The sequence below is a fragment of the Papio anubis genome, chromosome 6, assembly GCF_008728515.1.
Source record: "Papio anubis isolate 15944 chromosome 6, Panubis1.0, whole genome shotgun sequence".
NCBI lineage: Eukaryota > Metazoa > Chordata > Mammalia > Primates > Cercopithecidae > Papio > Papio anubis.
In genome coordinates this window covers 154343621-154360387 of record NC_044981.1, presented here as the reverse complement: position 1 = coordinate 154360387, position 16767 = coordinate 154343621, and the positions used below count along the sequence as shown (strand labels likewise).

The following is a 16767-nucleotide window of genomic DNA, read 5'->3' as shown; positions in this document are numbered from 1 at the left end:
CCTCCTCTGCCCCCAGGTGAGTCTTTTGTCCATTAAGTGTTGAGACCCAGTGCTTCAGGGAACCACGCTGGCTTTTCTGGCTCCTCAGAATCTAGCAGAAGCCTGAAACCCACTGGGCAAGTTCTCATCTGTTGCCGAATTAATGCTTTTGCCTGACTGTGGCTGCCCAGGAAGGGCCTGAGGACCAGACCTCGAACACCTGGACTGGGGGCGCACGGCTGTGAACAGCCAAGGAGTAGAGTTATGCATGATTCATGATCCCACAATTGTTAATATTCACATATAAAGTGAAAAAACTCCTCATCTTATAAATATTTTATGAGCTTAGAAATTATATTTCTACCTATAAAGGAAGAGTGAATAACTTGCTTTTGACTCAAAAGAAAGTGATGCTTTGGGGTAGGAGAAAGAGGCAAGAGGCTGGGCATGGTGGCTCACACCTATAATCCCAGCACTTTGGGAAGCCAAGGCAGGCAGATTGCTTGAGGCCAGGGGTTCTAGACCAGACTGGGCAACATGGCAAAACCCTGTCTCTGTTAAAAAAAAAAAAAAAAAATTAGCTGAGTGTGGTGGCACACGCCTGTGATCTCAGCTGCTCAGGAGGCTGAGGTGGGAGAATTACCTGAGCCCAGGAAGTCAAGGCTGCAGTGAGCCATGATCGCACTGCTGCACTCCAGCCTGGGCAACAGAGTGAGACCCTTTCTCAAAAAAAAAAAAAAGGTCCAGGCGTGGTGGCTCACACCTGTCATCCCAGCACTTTGGGAGGCCAAGGCAGGTGTTATCATGAGGTCAGGAGTTCGAGATCAGCCTTGCCAACATAGTGAAACCCCGTCTCTACTAAAAATACACAAAAATTAACCAGGAGTGGTGGCAGGTGCCTGTGTAATCCCAGCTACTTGGGAGGCTGAGGCAAGGAGAATCGCTTGAACCTGGGAGGCAGAGATTGCAATGAGCTGAGATTGTGTCACTGCACTCCAGCCCAGGCGACAGTGCGAGAACTCTGTCTAAAAAAAAAAAAAGGCTGAGCGGTGGCTCATGCCTGTAATCCCAGCACTTCGGGAGGCCGAGGCGAGTGGATCACTTGAGGCCAGGAGTTCAAGACCAGCCTGGCCAACATGGCAAAACCCCGTCTCTACTAAAAATACAAAAATTAGCCAAGCATGGTGGTGGGCGCCTATAGTCCTAGCTACTCAGGAGGCTGAGGCAGGAAGATCTTTTTTTTTTTTTTTTTTTTTTTGAGACGGAGTCTTGCTCTGTGCCCCAGGCTGGAGTGCAGTGGCACGATCTCGGCTCACTGCAAGCTCCGCCCCGCCGGGTTCACGCCATTCTCCTGCCTCAGCCTCCCAAGTAGCTGGGACTACAGGCGCCCGCCACCTCGCCCGGCTAATTTTCTTGTATTTTTAGTAGAGACGGGCTTTCACCGTGTTAGCCAGGATGGTCTCAATCTCCTGACCTCGTGATCCGCCCGTCTCGGCCTCCCAAAGTGCTGGGATTACAGGCTTGAGCCACCGCGCCCGGCTAGGAAGATCTTTTGAACCCAGGAGGTGGAGGTTGTAGTGAGCCAAGATCATACCGCTGCACTCCAGCATGGACGACAGAGTGAGACTCTCTCTAAAGGTCCCTGGCTGCTCCCGATACAGGTGGTCAAGGGCCTCCCTGTGAGAAATGTTTTAGTCTCTGTTTTAGAGCCTGGTACCATATGAGGTTGAGCAGAAGTGAAGAAACCCTGCTCTCCCGTGATGGCTCAGGCCTCTTGCCTCCTATGTCTTAGGCAGTTGTTTGGACAAGCAGGTGATCCTTTCTCTATTCTCTCCTGAAAGATTTTATCTCCAAATAAAAGTTTATAGAAGAGCAAAAGTCCCCTTCTACCTTCCCCTTACATGACTCGACTCCTGGGTGAGTTTCTGAGCCCTGCTAAGCCCTTTCTACACTGGTCTCTGGGGATTTCCTACCTGTTTTATCTGCATCGGTGTGGAGTGGTGATCACATTCCAGGAACGGCCTCCTGCCCCCTCCGACAGGCCTGGCAGCTTAGAGCAACGCAGGGCCAGTGCTGGGCTGTGACTGTGACTATCGAAAGGGCCTACCCAGGGCTTGGTTGTGCTGACTGAAGTCAGAGTTGCTGCTGTCCTGTTTACCCTCAGAGCTGAGCACTCCTCCCAGCCTGATGGCTCTTGTGGCATGGCCCCCTTGCCTAGTCATGTGGGAAGGGCATCCCTTGGGTTTTTTTCTTCCTACCTCCCTCTAGCCCTGCACCCTTCACAGGGAGTTGCTTGTACCCCAGGACTTGCCTAGAGAGGTCAGCCTCATTGCAGAGGGTCTTTTAAAAATCAATAATGTTTCTAGTAAGAACTGACCCTCTCAGTATGCCACCAGACTCAGAGATTTGCTGACTTAGTGGCAAGTCCAAATTCCAGATTTTCTTGTATCCGTGAGTCAATTATAGAGAGTAGGATGGTTCTGTCATGCTTTTTTGGAAGCAGTCTATTGCCCCAACTAGCTCCAATGGGAACTCAGCAACACTGCGTCCTTGACTTCAGCAGGGTTCTGTGGAAAGAGTAGGATAGTAGGGTCAAATAGACCTGGATTCAGATGTGTGCTCTGTGAAGTCAGGCGAGGTATTGAACTACTCTAAACCTCAGTGTTCTCATCTGACCCCTACATTCATCTTTGAAGTCCTAACCCCCATGTGATGGTATTTGGAGATGGGGCCTTTGGGAGATAATTAGGTTTAGATAAGGCCATGATGTGGGGCCCTCATGCTGGAGTTAGGGCCCTTATAAGAAGAGACACCAGAGCCTGACCGCGCAGGCTCCCTGATCTTGGACTTCCAGCCTCTGTAACTGTGAGAAAATAAATTTCTGTTGGCTCAAGCCACCCAGTTTATGGTATTTTATTATGACAGGCCAAGGTAACTGAGACAGATGCACCTTTCGAGAATGAATTATTGTGGGTGTGAATTCTTGTAAGTGCATGTAAAACTTATTAGTAGCTGACTTTTGGGGGTTACATGCATGTAAAGTGCCTGGTGCTGTTCATGATAAACGCTTAGCAGCTGTGAGGACCTACCCTCTAGTTCCAGGTACCGGACACCACTCCTGCTAATCAAACGTGTGGTTCTTTGGGAGGTTAGACACCTAAGAGCTACCCTGCATGTTCTGGACAAGCTAACGAATTCTCCTACCAAGGCAAGAGAAATAAAACAGATCCCCAAACACTGCCCAAGACCTAGTGTCATCAGTCTGAGGCTGGAGGAAACCAGGGCTGTAGACCCTTTGCCCAAGAGTTAGACATTCACCTGAGCCGCCCCCCATGAGCGGTCATTCTGGATGGCCCATCTGTTCATTTAATAAGCACTTACTTAGCACCCACTATGTGCCACGCATTCATTTAAACCCTTGAATGCATTTAAACTTTGTAACAACTCTAGGTGCAATGATCATGCTCACTTTACAGTCAAGGAAATTGAGGCTCAGGGAGGTTAAATAACTTGAGTAAGGTCACACGGCCAGTGAGTGGAAGCACAGGGTTCTGGCTTCAGAGTCATGGCCAAAGCAAGAGGGAAGAATTTTGGAGGTCCTGTGTCCCTTCTTTTACCATAACTAGGATATTTCCTTACAGTAGAATCCATATTGATAACCAGAATAATTCAGTTCCTTATTCCCTTTTTATGTACTTAAACTAAAACACAGGAAGTCAGGTCTTTCTTTATTCTTTTTCCAAGTATCCATTAAGTGTCTACCAGGTACTGGGCCTATGCTGGCTGCTCTAGCGGGAGGGGCCCCTGGTGGAAGGAACAGTGTATGTCTTCTGCAGCCTACAAATGACTGAGCGTTCCTTTCAACATCGTAATTTATAAAACGGCTGTTCTCTTTAATGAACAGGAAAAGATGGCCCAAGGGGGCGGCACTTAAGTCAGAGAATTTAAGAACAAGCACAGTCCTCTTCCTTAGCTCATAGCCGCCCTGCTTGCTCCCCGAGGAGAAACTTCGGTTTCATACAGGAGATGGGGCTGCCCTCTGTCACTCAGCCTGCAGTGCAGTGGTGCAATCTTGGCTCACTGCAACCTCTGCCTTCCAGGTTCAAGCAATTCTTCTGCCTCAGCCTCCCAAGTAGCTGGGATTACAGGCTTGTGCCATCACGCCAGGCTAATTGCTGTCTTTTTAGTGGAGACGGCGTTTCACCATGTGGCCAGGCTGGTCTCATACTCCTGACCTCAAGTGATCCGCCCACCTCGGCCTCCCAAAGTGCTGGGATTACAAGCGCGTGCCACCACGCCCGGCTAATTTTTTGTATTTTTTGTGAAGACAGGGTTTTGCAGTGTTGCTCAGCCAGTCTGATTGCCCAACTCATATCCAACTGCCTACCCCTCCTCTCCTGGGGGTGCTTCAGAAGCATATCTGAAGCTGAACTCATGACCTGTCCCTGAACTCGGCCCTCCTCCTGTGCCCTTAATTCACGCATCTACCCAGTTATGTGCACCCAGGTGATTCCTCTCCCTCACACCCCATCCAGTCTCTGCCAAGCACAGTCTCCACTCTGCCACATCTCTGCCATTGCCCATGTCCGTGCTATGTTGAGGTCACTGGGACCACTCCCAGCTGCAGCCCTGCATCTGCTCTTCCCCATACTGTGGCCAGAAACGTCAACAGATGAGTCTGGACACTGAGTGGGAGGCAGAGACAAAAACCACTAAGGGCCTTATGTGCTAAGCCAGATGATCAATTATTCTTGCATCCAGCACTCACTATGTGCCAGGCACTGTTCTAGAAGCTGGGAATGCAGCCATGAATAAAACAGATACATCCCTAGGCCTCAGGGAGCTGACATTTTAGGGCTGAAAGACAAACATTAAACACATATATAACATCAGGTGGTCATATGTGCTATGGAGAAAATTAAAGCAGGGTAAGAGAAAAGAGAACAGGTGCTATTTTAAATAGGGAGGTTACAGAAAGTATGTCCAACAAGGCGGCCTCTAAGCGACTGCTTGGAGGACGTAAGGAGTGAGCCAAGTGGCTAACTGGGAGGAGAGTATGTTCCAGAAGAAAGTTCAGCAGTGCACGGGTTCTCAGGCAGGGGCATGCTGGCATATTCCAGGAGGCCAGGAGGCTGCTGTGGTTGACCCTGGTGGTCTGGGAGTAGGAGGAGCAAATGAGGCCAGAGAGGTAAGGCCTGGAGCTGCCGGGTAGGTCTTGTGGACCAGACAACGTGGACTATTCATGGGTTATGAGGTGGGTGGCATTAACTGACTTGCTTTTAAAGGATAACTGTGTTGAGAATAGATTTAGGGAGGCAAAAGTGGAAGAAGGGAAGCCAGCAAGTGCTGAGAAATGAATTAGGGGGTGGTAGAGGAGGCCAGAGGTGTCTTCTAGAGTTCATAGTCACGGACAGATCATGACCCCAGGGCCATTCTGTTAGGAGGCGGTGTGCGAAGTAGGGCAGAGACTCCAGGGAGGAGCCCCTGGGAGAGCCTGAGAACCCAGAAAACAGGCGGGAATAGAGATGGCTCCGCCCACTGCCATGTTGGCCCCTTTGCTTTACTTCAGACACAGAGCCCAGATCAGCCGGGCTTTTCCAAACCTCCTGGCTGCAAGGATTGAGTTGACAGTATCCTCTCCACTCTGGCCAGGAGCTGGCCCTTGTATTTGGGGCATTTCCGTGCAGGAGGAGTCGGGGGAAATCAAGTGGTAAAGCTGCCTCTCCAGGGCCTTTGTAGGGACCCTGCCGTGACAGCAGCCTGCTCCTGGCCCTGCTGTTGCTGTAGTTACAACGTGCTTGGTTCTACTCCTGCAATGGGTCTTTGACTCCCTTATCCTCACTTCATTTCAGAATACAAGTCACTTGATGATTGTGAGGAGCTGGTGATCAATGCTACAGCGACAATCAACAATTTATCTTACTACCAAGTGAAGAATTCCATAATTCAAGACAAAAAGCTATATATTGCTGAATGTAAGGTTCAGAGTCGGATGTGGATAAATGAGTGCTCATTTGAGGTTTCGATTTTATTAACTAAACACAGAGCTGGAGACATTACTATCTTCTGCCTTCTGATACAAAAATGTCTTACTTAGAACCTGATGATTCTAAGAAATTAGAATATGGGGAAACTAGAAATGGGAAAAATTAGTTTCTTAGTTCTTGCTAAAGTCCCTTACAGTTTGTATTTTATTATCATTTTAAAATTATCAGTATTTAGTATGATGTTGATTTCCATTAACCTTTAAGTTAAAACTTAAATTCACTGATTTAATTTCTCTGGTCGCCAAATCCAGTGCTCTTAAAGCTTCTTGTCAGTAACAACATGGATGGAATCCTGGAGGCTGTGCGTGTTTTCGGAAATCTCTCCCAGGACCGTGATGTCTGCGATTTCATTGTGCAGAACAATGGTGAGTTAATGACACTAGAATTCATAAACATTCACTTCTTGCCAATAATCAGCGGAGTGGTTTTGGAGCTTGAGTCATTACAGTGTTGTACTTGTTTCTGCTTTGAGATTTGTAGAGCTCCGTGTTTAAGGCTCCTGGCTCAGGATGCCAAGATGGACCTAGGCAGTGTTCCCCTCTCCCTTGTGAATGGGCTTCTGTGCACCAAGATGGGGTGTGTGTATGTCTAACAGAAACAGTGAATCTTGAGTCATCACTTCTGTCTGGGGGCATATTCTCAAGAAGACATTCTCTTTTATGTACTAGAATGTCTATTACATTTTGCTTATAATAGCAAAAAGTAGAAACAACCTAAATGTCCCTCAACAGACAAGAGGACAAATTCATTATGGTATATTCACGCAATAAAATGTTCCCTAGCATTCAAAAGCAATAGGAGGATATATACAGAGGAATGCCATGAATATACGTTTTAAAACATACAAAACTATCTTGGGTATTGCTTCTGCATAGGTATTCATGTAGTAATGCTATACAGTATAAATAGTAATTGGAAATAGTAAACTCCAATTTAAGACAGGGTTCAGGCTGGGTCCAGTGGTTCAACCCTATAATACCAGCACCTTGGGAGGCTAAGGTGGGAGGATTGCTTGAGGGCACAAGTTTGAGATAAACCTGGGTAACATAGTGAGACACTGTCTCTACAAAAATTAAAAATTAGCCAGACAGGCACATGCCTGTAGTCCCAGCTACTTGGGAGGCTGAGGCAGGAGGATCAGCTGAGCCCAGAAGTTCGAGGCTGCAGTGAGCCATGATTGTGCCACTGCCCTCCAGGCTCAGAGACAGAGTGAGAACCTACCTCTGAAAGATAAAGATTAAAAATTTAAAAAAGACCGCATTCACCTTTGGAAGGAAAGGGATGTCCAAAGATTATCATTAGACCTATAGTGTTATTTATTATCAACAAATAAGAATTGTTTATATTTATTATGTTACATGTTGTTTGGAATGTAATGTTTTATTTCTTAAACTGAGTGGCAAGTACCCACATGTTTACACCCTTTGTATGTCTCAAATATTTTTGTATGTCTCAAATATTAGTATACTTTGACTCTTTGTATGTCTCAAATATTTCATGTAACAATAATAATTTTAAAAACATAACTTCCATGTTCATAATGGAAAATTTCAATAATACAGATATAAAAAGCAGCAGCAGCAAACCATGCTCCAGCTCTCACTACCTACAGATAACTGCACATTTTGCTGGGCACTCTTTAGCCTCTTAAGAGCACATATGTATGTGATGTTGCCTCTGCCAAGCTCACTGCCCAACCCAGTCGACAGGGCCGGGGCTAGAACAGGGCAGCCCCTCTCAGGTGCACGCCCCATGGGAGAGGCAGAATGCACACTTTACCCACTCTTCCCCAGCCCTTTGCTCAGCATCTGCTGAGGGATGAGAAAACAGGACAATCGGTTCCCAGTTGCATTTCCTAGGAGTAAGGGAAACTGGTTCCCCAGAGGCGGGAGCCTGTGCTGCCCTGAGATGGCCCTACACTGGAAGGCCTGCCTTGCCACAGGTTGGTTTTCAGCAGTCTGAGTCTTACACGTGGCCCTGGGAGACTTCAGGAATGATCCCACCGGGAGCCAGCTCCCCGCTCCAGGACTGTGTATTTAAAGACAGTTGCTGCTGGAGGTTCAGGAAAACCCTTGAGAACAACTGGCAGTTAGATGAGTGTCACCTGTGCTCCCTCGTATCCACCAGCAGGGACTCTTTCACTGCCGTGGAGAAGCAGCTGCTGCCTGGGTCAGGAGTTGCAGTATCTGGGGATTGGGGGAGCCGGCTCTGGGAGTGGTGGGTATTGGGGAACCCACTGCCGGGTGATGGATAAAGCCTTAGGAAGAATGAGTTAAGTCCCTTAACAGGGATTCTGGGTTTGCAAACCACTCCCCATTTCCCCTGTACCATCTGTAAAACAAGAGACAGCTGGGAACCCTGGGCTTTTACTGGGCTGCGTTTGCGCTCTTCCCTCGTAGTCCACAGGTTCATGATGGCGCTGCTGGATGCTCAGCATCAGGATCTCTGCTTTTCTGCCTGTGGTGTTCTCCTCAATCTCACTGTGGATAAAGACAAGCGTGTCATCCTGAAAGAAGGAGGTGGCATTAAGAAGTAAGTTTCCAGGTGTAGGGTACTGACTCGGGATTTGAAGGACATCGTGTTCTCGGGAGCTTGGGTCCTCTCACCATTCCTGTGGGGCAAAGGGATTTCAACATTGGGAAGCCCCTAAGCTGAGGCTGAAGAGGGAGTTTAGATTCCACTGGCTACTTAAAATGGTGCAGAAATAGGCCGGGCACGGTGGCTCACGCCTGTAATCCCAGCATTTTGGGAGGCCGAGGTGGGCGAATCACTTGAGGCTGGGAGTCCGAGAGCAGCCTGGCCAACATGGTGAAATCCCATCTCTACTAAAAAGACAAAAATTAGCTGGGCGTGGTAGCGCATGCCTGTAATCCCAGCTACTTGGGAGGCTGAGGCAGGAGAATTGCTTGAATCCGGGAGGCAGAGGTTGCAGTGAGTGGAGGTTGCAGTGAGCCGAGATCCAGCCACTGCACTTCAGCCTGGGCAACAGAGTGAGACTCTGTCTCAAAAAAAAAAAAAAAAAAAAAAAAAAAATGCAGAAGTAGATTATTGCTACTTTGTAACCACTTAATTTTATAAATAAGGAATTATTTTAAGTGATCTCTGGATTATACTTACGTATCACAGAAGAATAATCATGCTAACAATATTAAAGACAGATTCTGACCTAATAACTTCTCAATTTGAACTTTACTAGGTTAGTGGATTGTTTAAGAGATTTTGGTCCTACTGATTGGCAACTGGCCTCCTTGGTTTGTAAAACTTTATGGAACTTCAGTGAAAACATCACTAATGCTTCGTCATGTTTTGGAAATGAAGACACCAACACACTCTTACTCCTGCTCTCATCATTTTTAGGTAAGGCTCTTGACTATGGAGAGTCTGTGAGTTTTATCAGAGTGTGAGATAGTTTTTTTCTGTGACCTGTTCAGATAAATAGTAGTATGCATTTGGGTGACTATATTTCTATAAGCAACAAGAGTATTTCTATAAGCAACAAGAGTATAGTAAAGATTACTATAATTTGGAACTATCTGAAGAGGCTGAATGCTGTTTACGATGGGGACAGAAGGACTTTCAACTCATTAGATACAATCATGATTTCTTCTGTGGCTTTTTTGTTGTTGTTGCATTTTCTCTAAAGTGCATAAATATAAGACCTCAGCATAAATGTATTTCTCTTGTTCAAAAGCATATAGACACTGTTGTAATTGAGAAAATAGGGCTAAAAATGGCTAAAAGCAACTCAATTAAGTCATGCTTTTAAATGAAGCTGTACGTTTTAATTAGCTACGTTAATTGTCATGTGGGTGAGGGCCTGTGAGACTATTTGGCATTACAATGGGGTTTATATCCTTGAAAGGAAGGAAATCACTGATACAAATCAAAGGAAAGAAGATTGTTTCTTTCTTTGCTTGTTGCTCTGTCACCCAGGATGGAATGCAGTGGTGCGATCACTGCTCTCTGCAGCCCTAAACTCCTGGGCTCAAGTGATCCTCCTGCCTCTGCCTCTCAAGTAGCTGGGACTACAGACACATACCACCATGCCCAGATAATTAAAAAAAATTTTTTTTTGTAGAGATGAGGTCTTACTATGTTACCCAGGCTGGTGTCAAACTCCTGGGCTCAAGCGATGCTCCCACCTCAGCCTCCCGAAGTGCTGGGATTACTGGTGGGAACCACCTTGCCTGGCCAGGATCATTTTTTACATTTAAAAATTTTTTATAATTTTAGAATAATTTTTTTTTCATCCTGGGTTAATTCTAAAAACAATGATTTGGGTCAGTAAGTGAGTGTTTTTAATAATCCTTTTTCCCAAATAGAGGAGATGTACCCATCACTGCCCAGCCACCATACTGGATCCGGGAGGCCATGTGGAAAGGCTCAAGGTCACTCAGAAGCCATAGGTGCTGAGTTTTTAAAGTTTGAGTTCAACTTCTCCGCAACCTGAGAAAGCTTAGACACCTTTCCTTTACACTCCTTCACCAACCAGAGCAGAGGCTCCTAATCCTAGCTGCATAGCAGGCTCACTTGTGGAACTTTTAAAAACACAGATTCTCAGCCGCTCCGAAATGATATGTTATCATCTCCAAGATGAGGATAATTAATGTCCAGCTTGCAGGGTGATACATGAGCAGATGTGTACAAAGAGCCTAAACACAGTGCCGGCCACATAGCAAGTCCTCAGAAGGTGGCTGACGTGCTCTGGAAGCTCTTAAGTGTTGTAACACTATGCCACTAAGCAGGAACTGGAACTCAGGAGTTGTTTGAAAGAATTGGGTGTGCTAGGTCGATGTGAAATTTGGTTTTTCCAGGTAAATATAATTTTGTATATGTGTTTTAAAACAATAAGGAAAAAAATTAAGCATTTTCTTTTAATCATTGAGCTTCACAGTTGGCTCCATGAGCATTAAACTGTCTCAGGTTGTAGGAAGCAGAAGTGCATGTTCAGGTTGCCTTAATTCAGTTCTCGATGGTGGTAGAGCATTGAAATCAGCCGTGGAGTTAAAAACCCCCAAAAACCAGAAACACCTTCCCGGCCCCAGCCCTAGGAATTCTGATTCAGAAGCTCTGGGATGAGGCTGAGAATCTGTGTTCAGAGTTCCACAGGTGAGTCTGATAATAGCTAGGATTGAGAGCCCTTGCTCTCGTTAGCAAAGGAGCTTAAGGGAAGAGTGTACAGACAAGAAAGAAGCCAGGAAACAAGATACTGCTCAAAGCCTCCCAGAGAGCCAGTCAGGAGCTGGGAGTCCCAAGTGACCCCTCAGCCGCTGGCGTCATGAGCTCCGCCCCCTGGGCTCCACCATTCTGGAGACGCAGCTGTGTTGTGTCCGCTGTTAGGGAAAGAATTTTCTCCCCACTTACTCCCTCTAGGCTCCTTCTAGATCATGGCTTCAGCTACCTCCAGGCTTCCACTTGCTGCCCTCCCTGTGTGTGTCTGTTGCCAGGGCACTTTCCTATGTCACCCACTCAGGGAGAAGATACGATTGGCTCAGTGAGTCACTGTCCTGTGGCCCAGGGCTTTCCTGCGTAGGCAGCAGCTACCCGGTGACAGGCTACGTGTGGTTTCCTTTGTTACCCAAGTCTGCGGCAATCAGCCATAAATAACAAGGATGGTGGGACTGTGGGGCCGTGTGGCACAAAGATGGATCAGAAGGAGGTGTGGGCATGGCTGGCTTCTCAGCAGGGGCAGTGTACCTGGAAGGCACTTCATTTCAGTGGGCCCTGCTGCCTGTTACAGTCCCCTCTTGGTATCTGGGGGGATTGGTTTCAGGGCCTCCCTTGGATACCAACACAGATGTCCAAGTGTCTGATATAAAATGCCATAGAATCGGCATTTCACCTACACACATCTTCCTGCACATGTTAAACCATCTCTAGACTACTTATAATACCTACAATGTGAACGCTTTGTAAATGGTTGTGGTGCTGTGATTTTTATTTGTATTCTTTTTATTGTTGTCGTTGTTTCAAATATTCTCTATCTGTGGTTGGTTGAACCTGTGGACGTGTGGCCCGTGGATGCGAAGGGCTGACTGTGGTCCATTCCCAACTTTTCCGTAGCCAAATTGGACTTCTGGTCGTGCTTTTCCCACCTCTGTGCCTTTGCACATGTTCTCTTCCATATCCTACCTGCTCATCCCAATCTGCCTATCCAGGTGCAGGCCCTTCCCACATAGCTTCTCAAGCCCACAGTCATAATCTAGTCACAGGAAATCTAGACTTCTTATATAGCAATCAATCATGAATTGTGGAACTTGTCCTGTAATTATCCTGTATTATTATTTTGTGAGTTTTATTTCCCCTTTCCAACTGAACCACCTTAGGGAGAGGATATTGCCTCATACAAAGAAGGTACTTGATAGCAGCATGTGGATTGGCTACCAATGGTGGTACCTTGTTTCAATAGTGCTATATCCCTTTAAAAGCATGTTTATTCTATTTTTGAAAGATCTCTCTGAGGCCATCAGCTAGGTGACAGATAAGGAAAGTAGGTTTTAGGACAGTTAAGTGGCTTGCCTGAAGTCATACTGTAGCAAAGGCAGGACTTTCCATCCAAAAACAACCAACTAGCCCTGTGTTGCCTAGAACACCCTTACTCCACCCCACCCTTGCCGGGAGACTGTGGCATGGATAACAGCAAATAAACACAGCTCACTCAGGGAGCCGAGTCACTGTGCAGTGCATCCCAGGTTTCTCACGTGATCGAGAGCTCCTCTTCACGAACCGTGGGGACTGGGCCTCGTGGGCTGGGTGCTGGGCTGTGCTTTTCTCTCGGCAGTGGGCACTCAGACCCTGACTTCTGACAGGCTGTGTCTGGGCAGTGGGACTGCTGCAAGTGAAATGGGCATGTGGGTGAGAGTATATTTGCATTTCAATTCTTTTACAAAGATAGCTAAGAAACAAAACAAAACAACAACAACAAAAAACAAAAAACAGGCCATTTTGGAAACAGGATGAGCTATTAAATTACCGAGGCCCACGTTGAAGTATGAGCACTGTTTTTGGAAATACTGGTATGGCAATTTCTATAGTAATGTAAGTTACCTAACTTTTTCTTGCCAAGTGACTAGAAAAAAGGGAGAAGTAATATATCAACATCGTTGGAATGTTGACAGTCTTTCTGGAAAGTGGCTTTAAAAGAACGTGGTCTGAAACTGTCCACTATATTCCAGTTATGTCTTATGAGCTCATAAGCAGTGTGTTGATGCTGAAGTTCTTAATGGTGTACTGAGCACTCCAGTCTACCACGAGCCCCTCTGCGGGGAGCTGGCACCTAATGACCATGTGTGCAGTTTATTGTTGCAAATGGGAAGTACACTAGGCTGTTGTATGTTCATCATAAGTTATGTGGCAGTGGGCACTTAGGTTTTGTGACAAGGGTAGAGTGGAGCCCCATGTTCAAGTTGGAGGATCATATCAACCTATGCTGAAGAGCTATCAGGTGCTTCTAGAACATTCGACAACTTTACCTTATAAGAGAATGGTCAGGGCAATGATAAATCCCTTAAACAGCCACCTGCTGCTGAACAGCTAGCTAGGAAATAGTGTAGTGAGTAAAGAAAGCTTTTATAGATGCTACAGGACACAAACTTCTAATAATGATTGTGTTGTAATGATCATTGATTATTGTAAGGTCTTTTAATCCTTTCTAATACTTTGCCCCAAATTTTAGTATTTGGAAGCATGCTGTGCCTAAAGAAAGCTTAAGAATGATTGGTTATCTAAATAAGCACTTTTCACACTGCAGGTTAGGAAATCAATTTAGTTGGTTGTGACCAGCATCTTTAAAAAATGAATTAACAAAGAAAGAAAATATCACAATATATTACATGTAGTAAGGACAAGTATTGTACTTGAAACATTTATTTGTATGTAAGTAGGTATATGTATACAGAGTCATGATGCAAAATACTTACTATGACGCACAGTTTCTAACTTATGATGATTCAAATCTTAAAAAGAATTAAAGACTGAGTGCAATGGCTCGTGCCTGTAATCCCAGCACTTTGGGAGGCCGAGGTGGGAGAATCACTTGGGGCTAGGAGTTTGAGACCAGCTTGTGCGACATAGTGAGACCCCATCTCTACTAAAATTAAAAAAACTAGCTAGATGTTTGTGTTTGTAGTCTTGGCCACTCAATTGAGGTGGGAGGATCACTTGAGCCCAGGAATTCTAGGCTACAGTGAGCTATGATTGCACCACTGCATTCCAGCCTGGGTGACAGAATGAGACTCTGTCTCTTAAAAAAAAAAAACATTGAATCATAGATCTAAATTTTTACTCAATCAACCTCTGCTACTCTTTGCAGTACAAGTTCCAAAATTTAATACCCCATGTGATATGGCACTTTTAATGTATGTCACTGTATTTACTTTGAAACTTTAGACCTCATTTCTCTTACCTGTAGCTGTTTGGCTATTCTTGTTATCTTGTCTAACCCAATTTAGAATTAATATGGTTTGTGGGTGGATTAACTATAGGCTGGGCCTCAAGACAAGTAACATGGTCTTGACATTAGATTTTAAAAAGCCACACACCCAACAGAGATTTTGCTAAAACCACTAAATCCAACCAAAGCCCTGGGAGGAAGAAGGGACTATGACATGCACAGGCCATACTGCTCAGCCGCCAGCAGCTTGGGGAAGAAGGACTTCTACAACAGAATTAATTTTCTTTCTTTCCTTCTTTTTTTATTATTATTATTTTTTTGAGACAGAGTCTCTCTCTGTTGCCTAGGCTGGAGTGCAGTGGCATGACCATGGCTCACTGCAACCTCCGCCTCCTGGGTTCAAGTGATTCTCCTGCCTCAGCCTTCCAAGTAGCCGGGACTACAGGTGCCCAGCACCATGCCCGGCTAATTTTTTGTATTTTTAGTAGAGATGGGGTTTCATCATGTTGGCGAGGCTGATCTCGAACTCCTGACCTCAGGTGATCCACCAGCCTCAGCCTTCCAAAGTGATGGGATTATAGGCGTGAGCCACTGTACCCAGCCCATAATTTATTTTCCATATAACAGAATTCATTTTCTATACAACAGAATTTTATTTTTATACAGCAGAATTCACTTGTCAACAAGTTTCATGTTCAGAAAATCTGGAAAACAGTGAGTAGGAAGATGGTCTAGAAATCTGAAATCACTGGCTGGGTGCGGTGGCTCACACCTGTAATCCCAGCACTTTGGGAGGCCAAGGTGGGTGGATCACCTGAGGTCAGAAGTTCGAGACCAGCCTGGGCAACATGGCAAAACCCCTCTCTACTAAAAACACAAAAAATTAGCCTGGCCTGGTGGCACATGCTTGTAGTCCCAGCTACTTGGGAGGCTGAGAAACAAGGATCACTTGAATCTGGGACATGGAGGTTGCAATGAGCCGAGATCACGCCATTGCACTCCCGAGTAGACTCTGTCTCAAAAAACGAAATGAAATCTGAAATCACTGGGACTACCTGACTCTTTTTGTCCGGAAGTAGCCAAACAGGAAGAGCTTTGAAGGCACCAAACACTGCCTGCATTCTCCTCCCCTCGGGGCCCAGTTGTCTCATGGGTGGGGAGATCTAGGTTTGCTTACAGGGTCTCTATGGAGCTGCTTGCCGAAGTGTTTGTGTCTGCTTAGAGTTTATCTTAGAACTGCATAGTTGACCACTTGGTTGTGATGAGAGGAAGGTACAAACTGGGATTCCAGACTCCCTTATCTTATTTTGGGTGGTGACACTAACACCCCTAGTGCCAAAGGACACAGTGAATGTACACAAATATTCAGTATAGAAAATCTGATATCAACAGAGTCATGAAGCATTTTATAATAGGATTTTAATTGGCCCTATAAAAAAGTGTTGGCAGCTGGGCGCAGTGGCTCAAGCCTGTAATCCCAGCACTTTGGGAGGCCAAGGCAGGCAGATCACTTGAGGTCAGGAGTTGGAGACCAGCTGGGCCAACATGGTAAAACTCTGTCTCTACTAAAAAGACAAAAATTAGCCGGGTGTGGTGGCACATGCCTGTAATCCTAGCTGCTCAAGAGGCTGAGGCAGAAGAATTGCTTGAACCTGGGATTCAGAGGTTACAGTGAGCCGAGATTGCACCACTGCACTCCAGCCTGGGTGACACAGTGCGACTCCATCTCCCCCCCCAAAAAATAAAAATAAAAAAAATAAAATGTTGGCAATGTAAGTAACAACATCTGTGGTTGTTTTAGGATTTAGTGGTTACCATTTAAGAAGTTGGCCTCATGTCACAGATGTAGGAAGTGGCAGAGCTAATCTGACTGGCAGGTCAGTGTACTTTTCTGAAGTCTGTCACACAGGGTGTGAGGCTCAACATCAACACATAAAATTGTTGTGGCAATGAGCACAGAAACCTCAGTGGCCATTTATCTTCCTACTTGGATTGAATATATGGTGTTCCCAGAATTCAGGATGCCCTTGGATTAGAAATCGAAGTTGTACTTTTGCATTTGATTCTTACAAGTTCTTTTCTGCATTATCCATGGGCTCACCTGGGATTCTAATATTCCTTAGGATTCCCAAGGCCTCCTAATTTTCAGTTTTGGAGAGAGTAGGGGGTTGGAAGGTTGTCTTTTCAAAGGACTGCTTCCCTGCTGCTGTGAAGCCAGCAAAGTTCTGAGTTTCAGTAAAGTTTAAAGTGTCAAATTTAACTGAACTACTTTCCTAAAAGATTTCCTGATTCCTTTTGTATCTAACCTTTGAAGTAATTAACTTTTCTATGTACACATAAGGAAGTAAT

The 16767-nt window shown here is 45.6% G+C and overlaps 1 protein-coding gene across 8 annotated transcripts in view; it reads left to right on the top strand.

Annotated features, from left to right (window-relative positions):
- The window catches only part of ARMC2 (armadillo repeat containing 2), a 127704-nt gene that overhangs the window by 109051 nt on the left and 1886 nt on the right, over positions 1-16767 (top strand). For 7 of the 8 annotated variants that reach the window (XM_003898341.5, XM_003898342.3, XM_021938030.2 and 4 more), the window contains 4 exons: positions 5832-5954; positions 6278-6391; positions 8426-8558; positions 9223-9383. In XM_003898341.5, coding sequence (XP_003898390.2) covers positions 5832-5954; positions 6278-6391; positions 8426-8558; positions 9223-9383 — 531 coding nt within the window. The other variant, XM_021938028.2, reaches the window with a different exon arrangement.